Here is a 19,297-nt window from a genome sequence, read left to right as displayed (position 1 = left end):
AGTATACACGAAATCTCCATTTCGGGTATACAAGTCATAGGCGGTCTCTAGCAAGACACTATGACTACCTATCTCGAATAGAGTTTGTTCGTGATCTTACGAACGTCAGTGATGATTCTGGTTGATGATCCTTTTGTATCACGATATCATATGTCGAACATAAGGCATGGAAAAACCACCTTATCTGATTCGACTGCTTTCTCGTTTGCAGAGTTCTACTGTACGAAATAGACAACGCTCGTCTATAATGTGACCACACATTTCTACAATCTCGCTCACACGAGGGGCCCAGCGATATCTCTCTCTTTTACAAGAGGTACAAATTCCATCTTGACTATCTATAATCCAGCACATGATTCGTGTCGTACCTGATACACGCCTTTATAGTCCTCCTGTTACGTAGGACGTTTGACGTATTCAAAGTATGCAACTCCTCATGTTGGATTCCGTAGACATCTCAGGTCATATGATCCAATCATGGAACCGTCACATGAGATTGAAGTCATGACGCTTGTCCATATGACAATCTCATGCGGGTCATTCCAGTATTCCATTCTCCAACGAATACCTATGATTGTTATCGTATCCAATACCTATGATCATCTTTATGATCATCTATCACACATCATACTAGTCTTAGTACATCATTGTTCCCACAATGACATATGACTAGGGAGTTTAGTATTGTTCATAACAATACATGGATTTCATAACATATTTAAAGTATGCACAATACGTAATGAATCAAACACTCATCCATATAGCCATAGTAAGTGTAAATACATCAAATGTATCATAATAAAGCTCATACAACAGTACATCATAGAGCACTAAGCCAACACGATTTTCGTATCGCCTCTAAAGCTTCAAGGTTATTGGAACACGGTAAACTCTCAGGATACAACGACCGCGTATTCTGGAGAAACTTTCCAGAATACCACGCGAACTCAGAGAGAGATATAATCAGATATGTGAATGCTCAATGCTTTGTTTTCTTGTGGTGTTGTGTGTAAAATGATCTAACCAATACCTCTATTTTATATTAGTGGAGGGAGCATGTCACATTAATATGTAGAATCAATTAGATTCCAATTTGATATTATTTTGATTGATATTTAACATAATCAATGGATTTTTTGTATATTTTATTACGATTTGATTTAGTGATCAATCAAGAATATTCTCTCATTAATCTGCAACTTTTCCATCAAAATTTCTAGAACCTTCCATGGACCGGACTTCTCACGGATTAGACCTGTTTTGATTCTATTAAATAAACTCAAATCCAACCAAAGATTGTACAGAAGTACAAATAAGCTTTCCCCCTTATTCCCAACACATAATTAATTAGGTCAAACTCTCCATTTCTCTAACTTCCACATGAATTACCATTTTGAATGGAAGCAATTTAGACGCTCTAGTTGATGGCATGATTAATGGTATTCCTAGATCCCACAGGACCAGACGTGTAATTACTGTATGTTGGTATCTTCTTTAATTTGCACAAACTTGTCAAACGATTACCTACCAAGCCTAGAGGACCAATGAATGTGGTCTTTAAGGAAATAGCTGCTGTATGTCCGCCCCCTCTATGGCTCAGTTTCATTGTGTTTGGTTTATTGATGAAACCCCATGTATAAATGATGAAAATCAGCTCATCATATATCCATGGGATTGTCAATTTGGCTAATTTCATTTCACGTAAAATGTTTTGAAAAACCAAGGAGAAACAGGGTTGGGGATAAATGTTATGAACCTCTTGATAGATAGAGAGATGGGCAACATTGAACGTAGAATATGCAATGTTGCTTATGATTCAGATAAAATAGTTTTGTACTGTTATTACTGATGTTTACGTTACCCAATTCCCTCACACAAAATTTATTTGGGTTTAATAATTTATTGGTTTAAATTGGATTTAACCCAATATAATAATTAAATGGGTTGGGTCAATCCATAAAATTCATTTCAATCCAATAAACTCATTTAATCACTTTAATACTGCAAACCTATCCTAAAAATTATCGATTAAATTATTATCTTAAAGATTCAGATTTTTTTTTTTAATTTTAAAATATTGAACAAATAATTTCATATACACAATTTAATATTATAAAATTATAAATTTTAACTATGCCGAAAATTATCTAAAAATATATATATATACATTCAATTAAATTACACAATATCAATATCCACAAAATTTAAAATAAATAATAGTTTTGAATGCCTTAAATATTCTCAATTCTTGTGTGAACATAAAGGACTGTTATTTTAAAACTGAAATTAGGGTGTCTAACATCTATCTGATGAAATTAGGAGTTGTCAATGTTAAAGAAAAAGAGAAGAAGTCGGAAACCGGTGTGCTGTTCTTCCTCCGGTCTCTCCAATTACGGCATCTTATTGATGTCTGGATTCCATATGATTTATATCCTTTTGTTCAATTCTATGCCATAATTTCCTTTCTTAATACCTCTTTATACTTCGGGGGAAAATAATAAGCGCATTGACTGCATTTAATAAAATGCCGAAAATGGCGAATTTCCTAGGAAATATCAACTGCTCTGCCAGTATAAAACTTGGATGGGCCAATGCGTTTTCCAATTGTTTTGATACGCATCATGTGGCCCTCGCATGAGATTCCCGCTTTCCCCCTTTCCTACTCGATGGCGAGATATGATTGGGACAACAAGGTTTGAAATCTCGTCTCTTCATAGATTATGGCATTCCCTATTTGTCTGAATGTTCTACGATCATTGCCATTGCATTTGTTTTTGCTTTGGCTAGTCATTGTCGATTCGTAATTTTGAGGGATTGTGTTTAAAGTCATCTTTCTGTTGTTTTTATTTAAAGATGGTATGCGTCGAAGAAGACGATCTTGCTGGTTTAGAAGATGCGAGCTCTGATGCAGAGGATGAAAGTTATGAAGTTGGATTGACTGATGATGAAACACCTTATAGAGGAAGAGCCTGTGGTATTGATAATTTTCTCTGATTTTTTTTTCAACGATAACATTAGTGGGTTTCAAAAGATTTAACCCAAAATCGAAATGAATGGAAAAACAAAGTTTATGCGGCCAATACCAAATAAACTTGGTATCAAGGCAATGTTGACGTTGATGGTGCAGAGGACATTGGTGGATTTGTGGAGTGTGCCCAATTAATGTGAAAAGTCTTTTTGGTGTAGGAAATTCCGAACCAACTCCTTTGATGGAAGGTGAAGGCAGATCTTTCAGGGTGCTGGGTTTTAACCGAACTCAAAGGGCCATTTTCGTTAAGACGATGATGAGGTTGTTTTTTTACATGTCTGGTCTTTTCGGCAAAACAACTTGTTCCATTCAATTTGTGGAGTGTGCCCAATTAATGTGAAAAGTCTTTTTGGTGTAGGAAATTCCGAACCAACTCCTTTGATGGAAGGTGAAGGCAGATCTTTCAGGGTGCTGGGTTTTAACCGAACTCAAAGGGCCATTTTCGTTAAGACGATGATGAGGTTGTTTTTTTACATGTCTGGTCTTTTCGGCAAAACAACTTGTTCCATTCAATTCGACATCATTGTTTGTTTTCTATGCATCAAACTGTCCTCAATCTGCAACCAAAAAAAAAAAATTCATGTAACATATTTTCACATGTTCATGTCTGTCACTGCTGATGGTTTTGCAGGTATGGGGTTGGTAACTTGGATTGGAAGGAGTTTGTTCCTCGCTTAAAGCAGAAGACATATGAGGAGATAAAAGAGTATATGATTTAGCCCCATTTGGTTCTTTCTTCAGCTTCTGTAACAATCAACATCACTGTGGGTTGTCATTTCTTATATTTTTTTTGGAAGACCAGTAATTTTGGACCAAACCTTTTATTGGTTTCTCAGATATGGCGGGCTCTTCTTGAAGCATATCGTTGACGAAATTGATGAGAGTTCTCCAACGTTTTCAGGTGATTGGTAACTAGATCTTGTCATCATTTGTTTCCTACTGTTTTCTCTAAAACCGGCATTGGTTCTCCCGTTGCTTATAGGGTGTCAATCGGGTCGGATCGCACCAGGTCGACCTGAGTCCGCACTCGACTAGGGTTTTGGACTCGGACTCGGGCCGGTTTTATTTTTTGGACTTATATAACTAAGTCCAAAGCCCGATCGTATAAGTTTCGAGCTCGGATCGGGTCGGGCCGACCCAACCAATAACTTAGTAATTTTATTTTTTTCTTTTTTCAATTAATTTTTTTGAAAAAAAAATATCAGAATTTCGAACCGGTTCGAATCCGGCCCGAAGTCTTAATTGAGTCCGGCCCGAAAACCCGATTTTTTTGGTAGAAAAACTTAGGCTCGAAACCCAATATTTTTCGGGTGGATTCATATCGGGTTTGGAGCCTGGTACCTAAATTAACACCCATAGTTGCTTACATCAATTATTATTATTATTATTATTATTATTATTATTATTATTATTATTATTATTATTATTTTATAGATGGGGTTCCTAAAGAAGGACTCAGAATTGAAGGTGTGCTTGTAAGAATCGCTATTCTGGCTCTCGTACAGGAGAAGGTAAGTCCTTTGATTGAAATCCTTTAATACCCATTCTTGCTTGTTTTGCTCAATTGTAACGAAGTTTCTATTGGGATGAGGATCTCAAGTTCGAAACCGATTCGAAATCACATATTTAGAAGGCATTTTTTTAAAGCATTCCCATAAGGGTGACTTGTTTGGTTAATAACCAACCAAATCAATACGAACCGAATAATATATAACAGTAACCAAATCGAATTAAATATAAAACCAAATCGACAAACCGAACCAAATAAAAAATAACTAGAAAACCGTAATTTTTTTAAGAAAATGAGTATTTTCATGATAATCGAACAGAATCCGAATCTAACCGAATATAATTAGACCGAAACAAACCGAATCCAATATAGAAACCGAACGGTTATAATTTTTCGAAATCCGAAATAACCGAATCCGAAATAACTGAACCAAAATCGGATTAAGCCACCCCTAAGCAAAGAGAGCTTCATTTTCGGTGCTTTTGTTTCTTCCTAAGCTTATTGCCTAACAATTTCTATTCTGTATTGATCACACTCTTTGTTTGAGCTCAAATTATTTGACGTGACAGGTGGCATTTACGGAAGAACATCCAACAAAACCAATTTTTTCCGCCCGCGTTCTCAACCAATACCCGATGTTGAGAATACCCGGAAAAGCCTGGAGGCAAGAACACGACAAGATCATGTTCCGTGCTGTTTTAAAGTATGAGATTTTTTATTACTAGATGAGATTTCTTCTCTCTCAACACTCTCAGTTGATATTTTTTTCACCAAATATTTTTTTTCACGAAACCTTTAGGCATGGTTATGGAAGATGGCAAGCTATTGTCGATGATAAAGAGTTGGGGATTCGACAACTTATCTGCAAAGAACTGAACTTATCTGCAAACAACACTTGTGGAGGCCATGGAAGCTCGATGATGATCCACAGAGACATGCAGATAAGACTGGTCGAGTTTGTGAAGAAACGGGTGGTGCTCCTCGAAAAGGCGTTGAATTTGGAATATGCAGAAGAGTATTATGTATGTATATACTGACCCTTTGTTTTTTAACATGTCCGAAGTGAGATTTGTCCTAATCTCTGAATGGAGAATGCCCCTGGATAATCTAAATCTCTATCAAATATTTCGATTTCAGGGAATCGTTCCACCGTCAATCTGTATGTGTTCATACTTCTCTAAATTTAATCAATGTGTTAGAAGTTATGTCTTGTATGGTTCAGTTTTCTAACTGAGAGCTCTTGATGTGAATCTCAGCAGCTGTTGTTGACAGAAACCCACCTTTGAACGAGGTAAGCCCACCTTTTTCTTTAGTGGTTTTGCAAATCTATATTCGTTGTATCAATCAAAGATCTAAATTTACATTCATATATTTGAATCGTCTTTACTCAGCTGTGGAAAACTGTCGATGAGAACAATCGTGAATCTGTCGAGACATTTATGAATAATGAACCAGTGGGAGGCAATGTAAGAAAGACCTTCCGGGATCTGGAATCTTTCAATACGGACATAAACAAGATCGTATCTGCACCATCTGATGTGGCAACTGCTGATGAAAGAACATATGATGTTGAGTTGAAGGAATTGGTTGGGAAAAGCAATATTCCTGGTCTTGTTGATCTGAACTTGTCGGAAAATATTGTAGAAGAGAATGTTGCCGGAAGAACTAGTGGGGATGTTGATGAGAAAATGAAAGAAGATGGCCATAAATCCAAAGATGGAGAAAGAGTTGACATTGTGCTTGATTAAGATAACAACAACAACAACAACAACAACAAATGGATAAAAGATTATGAAGTATCAACAGAATCAAAACATTGGGTGGTGATTAGTCTTTTAAATTGTTTTCATTACCGTTTTACATTATGCTGAATTTGGATTTTTCAATTTTACTATCATGCATACATGGCTTATCATTTGGTTTTAATATATATTGGTTTGATTTATGTTATAATATTTGTTGGTAATATTACTTTATACGTCTTATATTTTGTTTATGATAAATTTTTCAATTTTATACCGAAATTTCAACTTCAATAACTTTCAAAATATATAACTATATCATACGAACTGTATAACATTAGAAAGATAATTTCAATGTCTACGAAACGACAGTAAGAACGTGCAATTTTGTTTACAAAAAGTGAAATTAAGAATAAAAAACTTAAATTTGAACCCATGACAAATCGTGTCTCCTTAAGAAAACTTAAATTTAATGTTACCTCGCAATATTTTACCAGAACATTGGTACTTCAAACTCTAATGTCTCATCGAATTCAAAGCTCGGCTTGAATCACAAATAAATTAGAAAGTTCTTGTTTTGATTTGTGTATTTTGAAAATGAAAACAATACCTCTAATTGTTGGTTTAGGTGCTCAACGTTGCTTTACGATATGAGTACCATGACATTTTGTATTGATCGTTCATGATTTTGGTTAAGTGAATGAATGTCTTTTTCTTTATTCGTTTTGCATATTTGATGAATAAAGAAATCAATGGTTCGTTGTGAACGATCCTAAACTACATAGTCATATATTGTTGTGGGAATGATAATATATTAAGACTAGCATGAGGTGTGATAGATGATTATACAGATAATCATGGATCACAGCCATGGTACTAATTTAGAATGAAGTACTGGATGACCCGCATGAGATTGTCACATGGACACGAGTCATGACTTGAATCTCATGTGATAGATTCATGATTAGATCCTCTGACCTGAGATGTCTACGGTATCCGACATGAGGAGTGTCGTACTTTGATTGCGTCAAACGTCTTGCGTAATAGAAAGATTATAACGTCTCTTGAGTACGACACGAATCATGTCACGAATAGTAGATAGTCAATATGGAATTTGTACCTCTCATACCGAGAGAGATATTGTTTGGGTACCTCGAGTGAGGTGAGACTGAGATGCGCACAATCTGATGATAAGTTATCTGATGTTTCAGTTAACTCAACAAACGAGAAAAGCAGTCGAATCTGATAAGATGGCTGACTCCATGTCTTATGTTCGACATATGGTATCGCGTTACAAAGGGATCATTATATGGACTATTACCGGCTTTCGTTAGATCACGAAACTAACTCTATAATGTCTTGCTAGAGACCGCCTATGACTTGTATTAACGGAATAGAGATTTCGTATCTTACTGCTATTCCGGATGAGCCTAAAAGATCACACACACAGAGAAGGACAAGTGTGCGAGAAAGAGACGAGAATCCCCGAGTCACCAGAGTCTAGACCGACCAGTCCACAGGGCTGGACCGACTGGTCCAGACTTGGCAGACCGAAAGGTCCAAACCCTTGGACCGGACGGTCCAACCTCCGAGACAAACGTTGCGTTCGAACGAAAATTTAACCTAGACCGACCGGTCCAGAACCTAGACTAATCGGTTCATGCGTCGGGCACTCCTCCTACTCAAACTAGTATTTCTTGGAACTAAAATAAAAGGGACATGATCCCTAGGGTTTTGGCACGCTTTCTCAGACTTTTAGACCAGATCTAAGAGTCCCAAAACCCTCTTTTTAATTCCCTGAAACCCTGCGCATTATAAAGATCAAGATTTCTATTTTTAGCAGACGAGTTTCAATCGTTGGAATCCTTCCCGACCTGTGGATACGTGTTGAGGGCTTGGTATTCTTCCTGCCTTCTTGTGATCGACGATTCAGCTGTGTTTACAGGCCTGGATCATTTGAAGTTAGTGTTTCTTCTATAGATCTACAATCATGCATGTTCGGTTTTAGGGCTTTGTTTAGAAAAAATTTTGTTTTTCACCTTCCGCTGCATGAACCTTAGAACCGGATCTTTAGGATTATGAATTGTTAGCGAGAGAGCGACACATGTCCTCCTTAAGAATATAAAAAATCTCTTTATACATTGTGACAGTCCAGGATACCGTAGGAGGACGGGACGTGATCGCCGGTGCGGGAGGCATGGACAATGGGCGGCTCCTGACGAGCTTCTGGGTATGGGGTACAGAGATGAATCGGACGCACCAGAATGAGAGGGATCCGAGGGCTGTGTAGGTATGGGACTACACAGTCTAAGTTAACTTAAAAGAATTAATTGAGCTACTCATAGCAACAAGATGCATCTACCTTTTCGGTTGCCCATCTCGAGACAACTCCAAAGTTAAGTGTGCTGGCCTTGGAGTAGTCTTAGGATGGGTGACCTCCTGGGAAGTACTTTCCGGGATGTGTGCGGGTGAGGACAAAACATGCTAAAAGGTCTCGTGTTGGTGTGTGGTGACAGTTCTATCATTCCGTAGCAGCCTCGGGTCGTTACAAATGGTATCAAAGCCGGTTCTCTCCTAGTACGGTGTGGTCTGAGGAGAACCAGACGGAAGGTGGTGGGCCTGGGACAGCCCAGGATACCGTATGAGGGCGGGGAGTGATCGCCGGTGCGAGAGGCATGGACAATGGGCGGCTCCTGACGAGCTTCTAGGTAGGGGATACAAGGATGAATCGGACGCACCAGAATGAGATGGATCCGAGGGCTGTGTAGGTATGAGACTACACAGTCTAAGATAACTTAAAGGATTTAATTGAGCTACTCATAGTAACAAGATGCATCTACCTTTTCGGTTGCCCATCTCGAGAGAACTCCAAAGTTAAGCGTGCTGGCCTTGGAGTAGTCTTAGGATGGGTGATCTCATGGGAAGTACTTTCCGGGATGTGTGCGAGTGAGGACAAAACATGCTAAAAGGTCTCGTGTTGGTATGTGGGGACAGTTTTATCATTCCGTATCCGCCTCGGTTCGTTACATACATGAAATATTCTCTACCTCCAATTCGTATAATTTTCATTAAATAAGATGAGTAATCACAACTAAAAAATAGGAGACGATTGTTCATCTCCTCAACTATTTCTTTAATTTTCCTAATTTTTATTATTATATTTATAATACTAGATTTTAACCCGTGCGTATCTCGCGGTCTATATATCTATAATTTTTTAAAACTAAATATATTATATTTTATTTTTCGATTTTTAATTTATATCTTAAATAAAATGATAAATAGTTTTTAAAAATATTGAAATAATGATATCGTTTATTTTTAAAAAATAATTATGAATAACATCTATATTTATATTTTGTGTTATAATATAAAATTAAAGTATAAAACCCAATTTGGGTAGCTTAACCGGTAAAATAGAGATGCAAAGTATCTGTTCCGCCCTGAATTCGAGTCTCAAATTGAGGAGGATAGTACATATTCTAATCACATACTTTGCTCCCAGTTCCGAAATTAGTCTGAGTTTTGACTCAAAACAGCCGGTTATGCAAAAAAAATTAAGGGTTGGAATAGTATATTTAGAAAGAATTTTTTTTTTAAAAAAAAACTGAACTATTAATTTTTTTTAACGCTAAAAAGAAGAATAAAAAAGGTTTTATATTGTTAAATCAAAATGATATTATTTTTAAAGTGTTAAGATAATATGTCTGTGTTCTTGTAACCTTTCTATAATACAAAAAAAATCCAATGTTACTTAATTTTATAGTTCACCAAATGTCGCCGTTATAAATTAATCAACTCATCTAATGCCCGCAAATAAAAAAGTTTAGTGTTTTTTGTTAAAATTTGAAAGTTGAGTGTTTTTTTGGAGATTTTTTCTTAAATAAATTTGGTTTCATTTAGTTAGATCTTTTCATTTAATTCAACATGTATTTTATTTAAAAAAAATATTTTTTATCATTCCAATTTATTTTATCTGGTCTTTTATTACCCGTCTCAAATTCTTCGATTATGCAATACCATAGTTGACTTATGATTGGAATATGGAATATCACAGTAATGTTGTAATAAGTTAGTGACATATATACATTTTTATTTTTTTTGTACGAATATAATTGTGTCACCCTAAATTTATCTATGAAGTAATTTTGATTTTATCTTGTGTAATAACTAAATATGTGTGGTCTTATAACATTAATTTTCTTAAATTTTGATATAATTAAAATTAAATTTTTTTAGAATTCTTTTCAAATATATTTTTTAAAAAATAAATAAAGATAAAACATGTATTAGTTTCTTTTTAAAAATATCATATAGTTTTGAAACAAATGAATTTGGATACTTACAATAATGTTACAATAATATTACGATGTGAAAACTGTTTTTGAGCTGATGATTCGAGAGTGAGAGTTTTACAATAATGTTAATCGGAAGCAAAATAATTCAAATACTTATGAAATTGAGCTACTTGTTAAAACGTTAATTTTGTTATATATAACTCTCACAAATTCTGTAAGTATCCTCCATGAGACACAAATATTTCTAGTGAGAGAAGAAGAGAAGGTGAAGCTTAATTAGGATTTAAAAAAAAAGGTCTTGAGATCCTTAATTGCTCTGCATGTATAATCATCATCATCGTAGTCACCATCATCAAACTTGCATACCAAACACATACATACACAAAGAACACATAACTAATTAGTTCTTATATCGCAGTAATCATCTTATTATGTTTCTTATCTCCAATTTGATTCTAATTCTCTTATCACGCTTCTTTTTCGAAACACGCCCGTTTTTTTTTTTTTTGAGTGTTTCTTTTAGAAAGCGATTTTAGCTATATGCTACAAATTAATCTTGTAAGTTGTAACAGTAGTTATGTTGTAACTTTGTATGCAAGGTTTTGTATGGTTCTACAAAATACATATAATAACTATAGCATTACATATGGTTTTGTTGGTCGTGACTCACTTGCCAAAAATGGTCTAGTTTGTTGCTTAAATAGATACAAAATAGTTAATCTCTCATTAAGTTTCATTGATTTTGGGCCATAAATTAATTTGGAAGAGAACCGCAATATTTTCTTGGTTATGTAAAAAAAATATGTGACACCCGAAACCCGTATCCCCCAATACGAGTTGCGTCACATGGGCAATTAAAATAAAACCCAATTTCCAAAAATCCGCGGAAATTTAAAACTTTTATTTTCAGAGTTAGCGGAAGAAAACATTCATACATACACATATGACACATTATTCCGTAGTTAATTATACATAACAAGTGGTAGCGAATTCATTATCACAAACCGTAAAAATCTACCACTGGGATATATCAAAACCGCTCCCTAGAAACGTAAATGTACCATAATAAATAATTATACATGATCAATCGACAAGTCCCCAAGTCTCTGATGTCCACTCCGCGACTATTGTTGCTCACGACCTGAAACGTTGCGTAACAACGTCCTAAGCTAATTGCTTAGAGAGTGAACTCGGACGTAACCCGGAGTTCTATTCTTGCGTAGGTAATGTACTCCCCATGTGCATAGCACAACCACCTCTCTCCTCAGAATCCATCTACTCCGCAACCAGTTGGATCCGACATAAATATATTTTTCTCTGCCCGAACACATCACCCCACCCTAGCATCGATGTCACCTCTCGATACTAGGCCTGTCACCTCACTCCGGCATTGATGTCACCTCTCAATACCCGAGTTCTCCAAACGTCGGCTACAACCGACGCCATCGACTATAATGGGAGAGCCAATCACTGCAACTCCCCCTCGCCGACCATCCACTGCGGAATTACTTGTCAGGTTCGGGCCCGAACCTGGCAGAGTAAATCCGTACCACCTCCTCGGGAGACCCCAATCTACCCGAATCTCAGATATGTGTAATGCCTTATCCTCGGGATACTCATACCCCGGGGTCCGCTCCGTCGCTAACGGAAACGTTGGCACGGTTCCAAGAACCGTATGTTCCTCGTCACGCAATAGTACCAACTACAATCGGCTATCTACGCAAGTCATCGGGGTACCCATAACCGTCCTATCGATCGGACGTTGGCGCTATTATGTCATCGCCACAATCACAATCATATCCCATATGGGTGACATCCGACCCGGATCGAATGGCCCATGGATAGGACGCAATCTCGCAAACATCGTGCAATCATTCACAAACGTCCGTTTCTACAATCACGCGCTAAACGTTAATCCGAACCCTTTCGAATTAACGCTAACACCATGCCAGTTACCCTAGTCACACGCATTTATATAGTTTATTTACTATACATGCATTTCCACTTGTGTAATCTTTTATATTCATTTATATATTTTCTTTGAGTCTTTCCATTTATTTTACCGGATTATACCTCCGGTATGACCTATCCGGTTCCGGTCTGCCCGGATAACCAGTTCGGTTCATTCCGTGATTTTTAAGCTTACCTGTTATTCATTTGGGGTTCAGACTACGTGGGGTCTGGTCTGACCCGTATTTTCGGTTTATTATTACATTTCTCTCTTCCTCACGAAACTTACATAAACATACCTGACTTTCTACGGGTAAATCACCAAAAATTCTTATTTCAATTTAGAACACGAATCAATTATCAATCAATCAAGAAACACTCAAAACCCAAACCCCATGTCAATAGACTTCCGAATTAAACTCAAATTCACTCACCTCAGGTTATACTTGCGGGTTGCGGGTAGTGGGTAGCGGATTGGGTGATGGGTAGGGAACTTCCTAGAGCTCCTCTGGGTCTGTAGAAGTCAAATTGAGTATTAAAATTTTTGGCTCCGAGCGATCATCCCAAACTCAATTTTTTTTTCGTTTTAACTTTAAATTTGTTCAAATTACGTTTCGGTCTGCACAAATTACCAGTTCGGGTTGTCCCGTAGGTTCGCACTTACTTTTAGATTTGGTTTGGTCTGAGCTGCATCCGGTCTGATCTAGGCCATGTTCGGGTTCATTTTATTTCAATTAGTTTTGGTCCGAACTATTAAGACCGATCCATTCAGACCGATTTATTATTATTATTATTTGATATTTATTATAATCACCATTATTATTATTATTATTATTATTATTATTATTATTATTATTATTATTATATCATCTTTGTCATTATCGTTATTAATATTATTATCATCATTATCATTATCATTATTAGTATTATTATCATTATTATTAATATTACTATTATTTCAACATCATTATTATTATTTATCTATTTTCACATTCTTCTTATCTCAGTTCGGTCCAGACCGAAATCGGTTCGATACGAATATCATGATTTCATAAAAGTATTCAAAACACATCAAAATTCAACATGTTAAAACCTAAAATTCACAAAATTCATTCTATAATATAAATCAAATATCAATTTAATGCAAATATGTTGAAATCACCAAGAATTAATGAAAATTGAATTTTTTAATTGAACTCGATTCATTCACCTAAGAATTTCTGGGTCACTCCAGGTTGTTCGTGAGGTTATTTTCTTTGCCTAATTTAGTTCGTGATAACAACTGAAAGAGATTTGAAGTAAGAAAAATGATAGTTCTATGAAGCAATTTACAAAAATTGAAGAGCATGAGGAAGGAGGAGAACATGGAACATCACTCACCTTATACTGATCTCGTTTTTCATTTCTGGTGAATATGTGAGAGTGAATTGGTGGAAATCTCTATACAAGAAAAATGAAGAAGAAGAAGTTTCAGGAGTTTGAAGAAGAAGAAGTTGCATGAGAAGAGGAAGAACACGCATGGAAAAAGAAAAGAACCAGCGTGAGAATTAAATGAAAAGAGAGTGAAGTGTGGGGTTAGGTGAATAGGTGAGGAAAATAAGGAAACATGTTTCCTCTTTTTTTTAATACACGTGGTGTTACAAAATATATGATTAAATTTTAATACTCTTAACTCTAAATAGTACATTTGTTATCTTTAAAAAAAACATTTAGGGCAAAAAGAAGAAGGCAACAAAAAGACCACACAACAGACAGTGTGTCTCCATTGTCATATCGCCGCCAAAGAATACCAACCCATTTCACAAAGAGATGGAGAGGACAGCAGTGTTTCCTGTTATTAACCAAAATTACATCCTTTATCCTTCACGCATCGTTGCCATGCGCTCCACTCTCTCCTCTACAATCTGCATCGACTCTCCGATCTTTTCATCTGTCGTTTCTCTCTAAAGGCTCTCTCTGAGCCATTCTCGTTTATTCGATTACCATGCAGCGACGGTATTCTCCTTCTTCCTCATCTTCTGATATCATCCATGGCGGAGTCTCGTCTCTTCGATGTGATGTCGTTCTGTCTACCTTCGCCGAAACCTCCCGACTACTCTGTAATAACCCGAATCCGGTTTTGAATATTTAATTAATTTCAGAGAAAAACGCGAGTATATTCTAAGTCCGAGAATTTCGAATCATTACCCATGATATAGGTGTGATAATTGTTGGTTTAGTGCTCTATGATGTACTGTTTATGAGCTTTGTTCAGATACATTTGATGTATTGATACTTTCTATGGTTTTTATGAGAGTATTTGATTCATTACATGTTCTTGCAGACTAGATCTGTTATGAAATCCATGTATTGTTATGAACAATACTAAACTCCCTAGTCATGTATCATTGTGGGAATAATGATATATAAAGACTAGTATGATATGTGATTAATGATATATAAAGACTAGTATCATAGGTATTAGATACAATCACGATCATAGGTATTCGTTGGAGAACGGAATACTGGAATGACCTGCGTGAGATTGTCACATGGACTAGCGTCATGACTTGAATCTCATATGGCGGTTCCATGATTGGATCCTAAGACCTGAGATTTCTACGAAATCCAACATGAGGAGTTGCGTACTTTGATTACGTCAAACGTCCTGCGTAACAGGAGGACTATAAAGGCGTGTATCAGGTACGAAACGAATCATGTGCTGGATTGTAGATAGTCAAGACGGGATTTGTACCTCTCGTAAAAGAGAAAGATATCGCTGGACCCTTCGTGTAAGCGAGACTGTAGAAATGTGTAGCCGCACTATAGACGAGCGTCGTCTATTTCAGACAAGTCGAACTCAGTGAACGAGAAAGCAGTCAAATCAGATAAGGTGGCTTGTCCATGCCTTATATTCGACATATGATATCGTGATACAAAAGGATCATCAAACGGAATCATCACTGGCGTTCGTAGGGTCACGAACAAACTCTATTCGAGATAGATAGTCATAGTGTCTTGCTAGAGCCCGCCTATGACTTGTGTAACCGAAATAAGAGATTTCGTGTTATAATAGAGATTTCGGGTTATACTGCTATATCGAATGAGCCTACAGGGTCACACACGCAGGGATGGACAAAACGCACGAGAAAACGACCGAAAAATCAAGACGGAAGGGTCTAGAACGAACGGACCAGAATTCCGGAACGAACGGTCCGCCAGGTCCAGACCCGACGTTCCACGAATAGTCGCACACCGTCCGTTCTATGTGATGGAACGGACGGTCCGTGTTGATAGCAACCCGTCCGTTCTGGCTTGTCTGGCGACGGTCCACGTGTATTTCTGGACCATCCGTTCTGGGTTTCGGGTTTTTCCATAATTAAACCGAATTAGGGTTAAATCACTTTATAAGAAGGAGATTAAAAACCCGAATCGGATGGAGACTTGGTGAGCCGCCAGGCACAGAACTTGGAGAGCTTTTTGGTGAGATCCAAAGAGTTCTAAGAGTTCCAAGTCTCGTTTTCTCAAAGCACAAAACGAATAGCAGATTCGGGTCCTAGCAGACAAGTTCCAATCGTTGGAATCTATCCCGAGGTGTGGATACGTGTAGAGGGCGAGGTATTCTTCCTCTCTTTTGTGATCAGACGAATTCTTCAATTGATACAGGTCCCGGATCGATTGAGGTAAGCGTTCTAACGTTTCTATGATTCATAGAAGCATGGTTCTAGGGTTTATTAAATTTTGTTTTATATCCGCTGCGCAAACCCTAGAATCGATCTCTTGGTTATAGGATTCGCTCTAGAGATCCCAGGAATCCCATCAGTGGTATCAAAGCCTGGTTGCTCTGTTTTGATTTCGTAGAACCCGATCACGCACGTTTTAGGATTTGAATTGTTTGAATCCATGTTTGCTTAGATTTCTATGCATGTTTGATGATTGAATCTAGTGTAGATTGCATGTTTCATGTTGCATAGAGTGCAGGAGTTCGAATTTTGGGTGTACAGATGAATTTGGATAAGTTTCGGGTCTGATCGGGGCCGAGAATGCCGGAGAACGTGATCTGATCACGGAGACGAACCCTAGACCGTCCGTTCTGGGTAAGCCAGACCGAACGGTCCAGGGGTGGCGAACTGCACAGACCAGAACGGGAGGTCCGCACTAGACCGTCCGTTCCGTCTGCTGCGGACCGTCCGTTCCGGCCTGTCTCGGAATGGAACGACCGTTCTATCAAACCTGGAACGTCCGTTCTGTATATAGAACGGATGGTCCGAGGTATAGTGATACGTGTGTACCGAGTCTAGAATTTATAACCCGATTCACAACTCACCGCAAGGATACGGATCGTCGTAACACGGGGTCGAACACGAGGACCGGTTGCTAAATCCAAATCTAGATCGAAAATAGATCAAAGCAAGTAGAAGTGGAAGTGATGATAAAAATATGGAAAATAAGGAAATAATGCAATAAAAACGAGTAACCTATCAAACAAGAATGACTACGGGCGTCGGGATCGTATTCGCGTGTATGGGTATATGCTAAACATGCATGAATAACGATTATGACTTGTATTCAGGAATCATCAAGCAACAAAGATAGAGAATTCACCTCTCGGTCTACTAACTCCCTACCTACAGAGTAACTCGTCAATCTCTCGATCTATTCAAGTTAACCCTAGATGCATGAAGAACGCTATCATCAACCCTAGATCGATTAAACCATATCTCTATGTGAATAATACGATCTATCCTATTGATTTTGATCCGAAACAAACCCATATCTCTATGTGGTTCAGAATCCAAGATAATTGATCAAGGGGTTAGCAAACATCAATCCAATAAAAATGTAAATCAATAGAACCGAATCAAATCAAAACCGAAATCCAAGTTAGGGTTCAAACATACCCAAAACACATACGAATCCCTAACCCATAGCCGTGGATCTACTCACGGTTTCTGAGAAAAAGAGATAAAAGAGAGGAGATAAAAGCTCATGTAGATGTGTAGTCTCCACGATCGAATCTTCCTTCTTCTTCCCGAAATCCCGTGAACTTCTATTCTTCTCTCACCAAAGGCTCTCCAAAAGTGTGTATCTAAGTCTTCTCTGAGGTTCTCCCCTGTTCTAGGACGTGGCTAGGGCTTTTTTATAACCCTAGGGTGGCTCCCAAGAGTTCTAATCCCATTCCAATGCTGAAAATCGCGAAACAGGGTTTTAGACTGGATCCGGACCGATTCCAGGTGGATCCGGACCGGATCCAGATTCCTGGGGTCGAATTCTGCGTCCTTGATCCGGACCGGATCCAGTTGGATCCGGCCCTGCGCTGACAGTTTTCTGGCCTTCACGATTTCGCTCGTAACTTTCTGCTCCAGTGTCGGATTTACGCGATTTTGGTGTCTACGCGAAGCTCTTGAAGTGCTCTTTCCAATGGTATATATAAGTCTCGCACAATTTGAACCTCTGTAGAGAAAGTTATTGATGTCGCAACATGAGTATCTCATCCGGACTTCTCCTTTAACGCTCCAATTAGTTCCTTTTCGAGTCCAATCATCTCCGAAACCTGTAACTCTGCAAAACTAGAGCACAACCGGGTTTTGTATCCTAACACGCCTAGAATGCCTATGAATGCATGTGATTATCCTATAAAACCTAGACAAACTCTCATCAAAATATAGAGAAGAATAGGAGTTATCATATAGACTCCGAAATTTTTCGTTTTCGAGGTCCGATTACGCAATCGTTGCTTATTCTGATCAACTATAACTCAAATAGACATGATTCATTCTTATAGATGGTCCATAGTGAATGAATGCATGTAACTTAATCAAGTTATAGGATATGCTTGATTGAGTGGAAGCTTCGAGATTGGGATTACATAATCGAATGGATGGTCTATTCAGATTATGTCAATCTTTGCACAGAAACCGGTTAGATCTAGAAGCTCTATGAGTAAAGCACTTGTCAAGGCCTCGATCGTACGTGTCATGGGCCATGCCAAAGATGGGTGTGTCGTGCTATCTTGGCGAGGCAAGATGGAGAAATGGTGGTTCTCATAGCTTGAAAGTAGATGCTTGATCTAGTGTGATTTCGAAAATCCCTTGTTCATGTAATGCTAAGTGTGTGCCTCCCATTACTAGAGCGCCTGTCAAGGCATCGATCATCCGTAACACGGGTCATGCCAAAGCTGAGCGTGCCGAATTATCTTTGTGAGGCAGGGTGGGAAATCGTGGTTCTCACAGCTTGAATATGGTTAATCTTAGGTTAAGTTGTCAAGTTTGACTTGAGACTTAATGATACAGATGAGACGAGTATGCAATGATATTTGATATCATAGTCTCATAAAGGATCTAAGAGTCATATTGGATGTGATTGACATTAGATGTCTACCTAAACAGCATAAGGATAGATGTAACAATTTATTCTTGTGTAAAATACGGATCTTAGTCCCATATAGAAAATTATTGTAGGGTTAGTTTTCTTTATGGGAATATAGCTTGTGTTTGCATCTATGTTGTCATTGATTGATGATGGACTAGCTGGTAGTAGATCATTGATAGAATCTGCATTTTGTTTTGTTCGTTCTATTTTGTCTCTTTTGTAGGACATGGCGTCAACCGGTAGCGTACCGAGTTTGACGATGCGATCTATCCTTGAGAAGGATAAATTAACCGGGACGAATTTCTTGGACTGGTATCGTAACTTGAGAATTGTTCTCAAGCACGATAAGAAGTCATACGTCCTGGAAGGGGCTCTACCACCAGAGCCTGCGGCCAACGCCACGAGAGCCGTCAGAGAT

The 19,297-nt window shown here is 37.7% G+C and overlaps 1 protein-coding gene and 2 long non-coding RNA genes across 4 annotated transcripts; 2 read left to right on the top strand and 1 right to left on the bottom strand.

Annotated features, from left to right (window-relative positions):
• Positions 1-2,616: 2,616 nt before the first annotated feature.
• LOC104804840 lies at positions 2,617-3,266 on the top strand. Its single transcript, XR_770402.1, has 3 exons — positions 2,617-2,693; positions 2,854-2,974; positions 3,187-3,266. It is a non-coding gene; the product is annotated as an uncharacterized LOC104804840 (long non-coding RNA).
• A 154-nt stretch (positions 3,267-3,420) lies between these two features.
• Positions 3,421-6,419, top strand: LOC104804839 (CHD3-type chromatin-remodeling factor PICKLE-like). Of its 2 annotated transcripts, none has more exons than XM_010529202.1 (9): positions 3,421-3,489; positions 3,660-3,734; positions 3,865-3,929; positions 4,463-4,539; positions 5,108-5,241; positions 5,338-5,560; positions 5,676-5,697; positions 5,798-5,829; positions 5,930-6,419. In XM_010529202.1, the coding sequence occupies exons 1-9, from the start codon at positions 3,482-3,484 to the stop codon at positions 6,284-6,286; spliced, it is 993 nt and encodes a 330-aa protein (XP_010527504.1). In that variant the 5' UTR covers positions 3,421-3,481; the 3' UTR covers positions 6,287-6,419. The 2 variants fall into 2 exon arrangements, with proteins under 2 accessions (XP_010527504.1, XP_010527503.1); XM_010529201.1 differs by having other exon boundaries at positions 5,795-5,829.
• A 5,174-nt stretch (positions 6,420-11,593) lies between these two features.
• LOC104804838 lies at positions 11,594-13,995 on the bottom strand. The gene is made up of 3 exons (XR_770401.1): positions 13,909-13,995; positions 12,963-13,042; positions 11,594-11,719 (listed from the first exon to the last, which is right to left on the bottom strand). It is a non-coding gene; the product is annotated as an uncharacterized LOC104804838 (long non-coding RNA).
• Between the last annotated feature and the right edge of the window lie 5,302 nt (positions 13,996-19,297).

Source organism: Tarenaya hassleriana, unplaced genomic scaffold, assembly GCF_000463585.1.
Source record: "Tarenaya hassleriana unplaced genomic scaffold, ASM46358v1 Cleome97, whole genome shotgun sequence".
NCBI classification, from domain to species: domain Eukaryota; kingdom Viridiplantae; phylum Streptophyta; class Magnoliopsida; order Brassicales; family Cleomaceae; genus Tarenaya; species Tarenaya hassleriana.
Note: the sequence above shows the minus strand (reverse complement) of the source record. Positions and strands in the feature narration are given on the sequence as shown.

Excerpts from the sequence above, each read along its gene's own strand:
- LOC104804839 (XM_010529201.1), top strand. Across the intron at positions 3,735-3,864 it reads ACATATGAGGAGATAAAAGA|ATATGGCGGGCTCTTCTTGA; the intron begins GTATATGATTTA and ends TTGGTTTCTCAG. Across the intron at positions 5,242-5,337 it reads ATGTTCCGTGCTGTTTTAAA|GCATGGTTATGGAAGATGGC; the intron begins GTATGAGATTTT and ends CGAAACCTTTAG.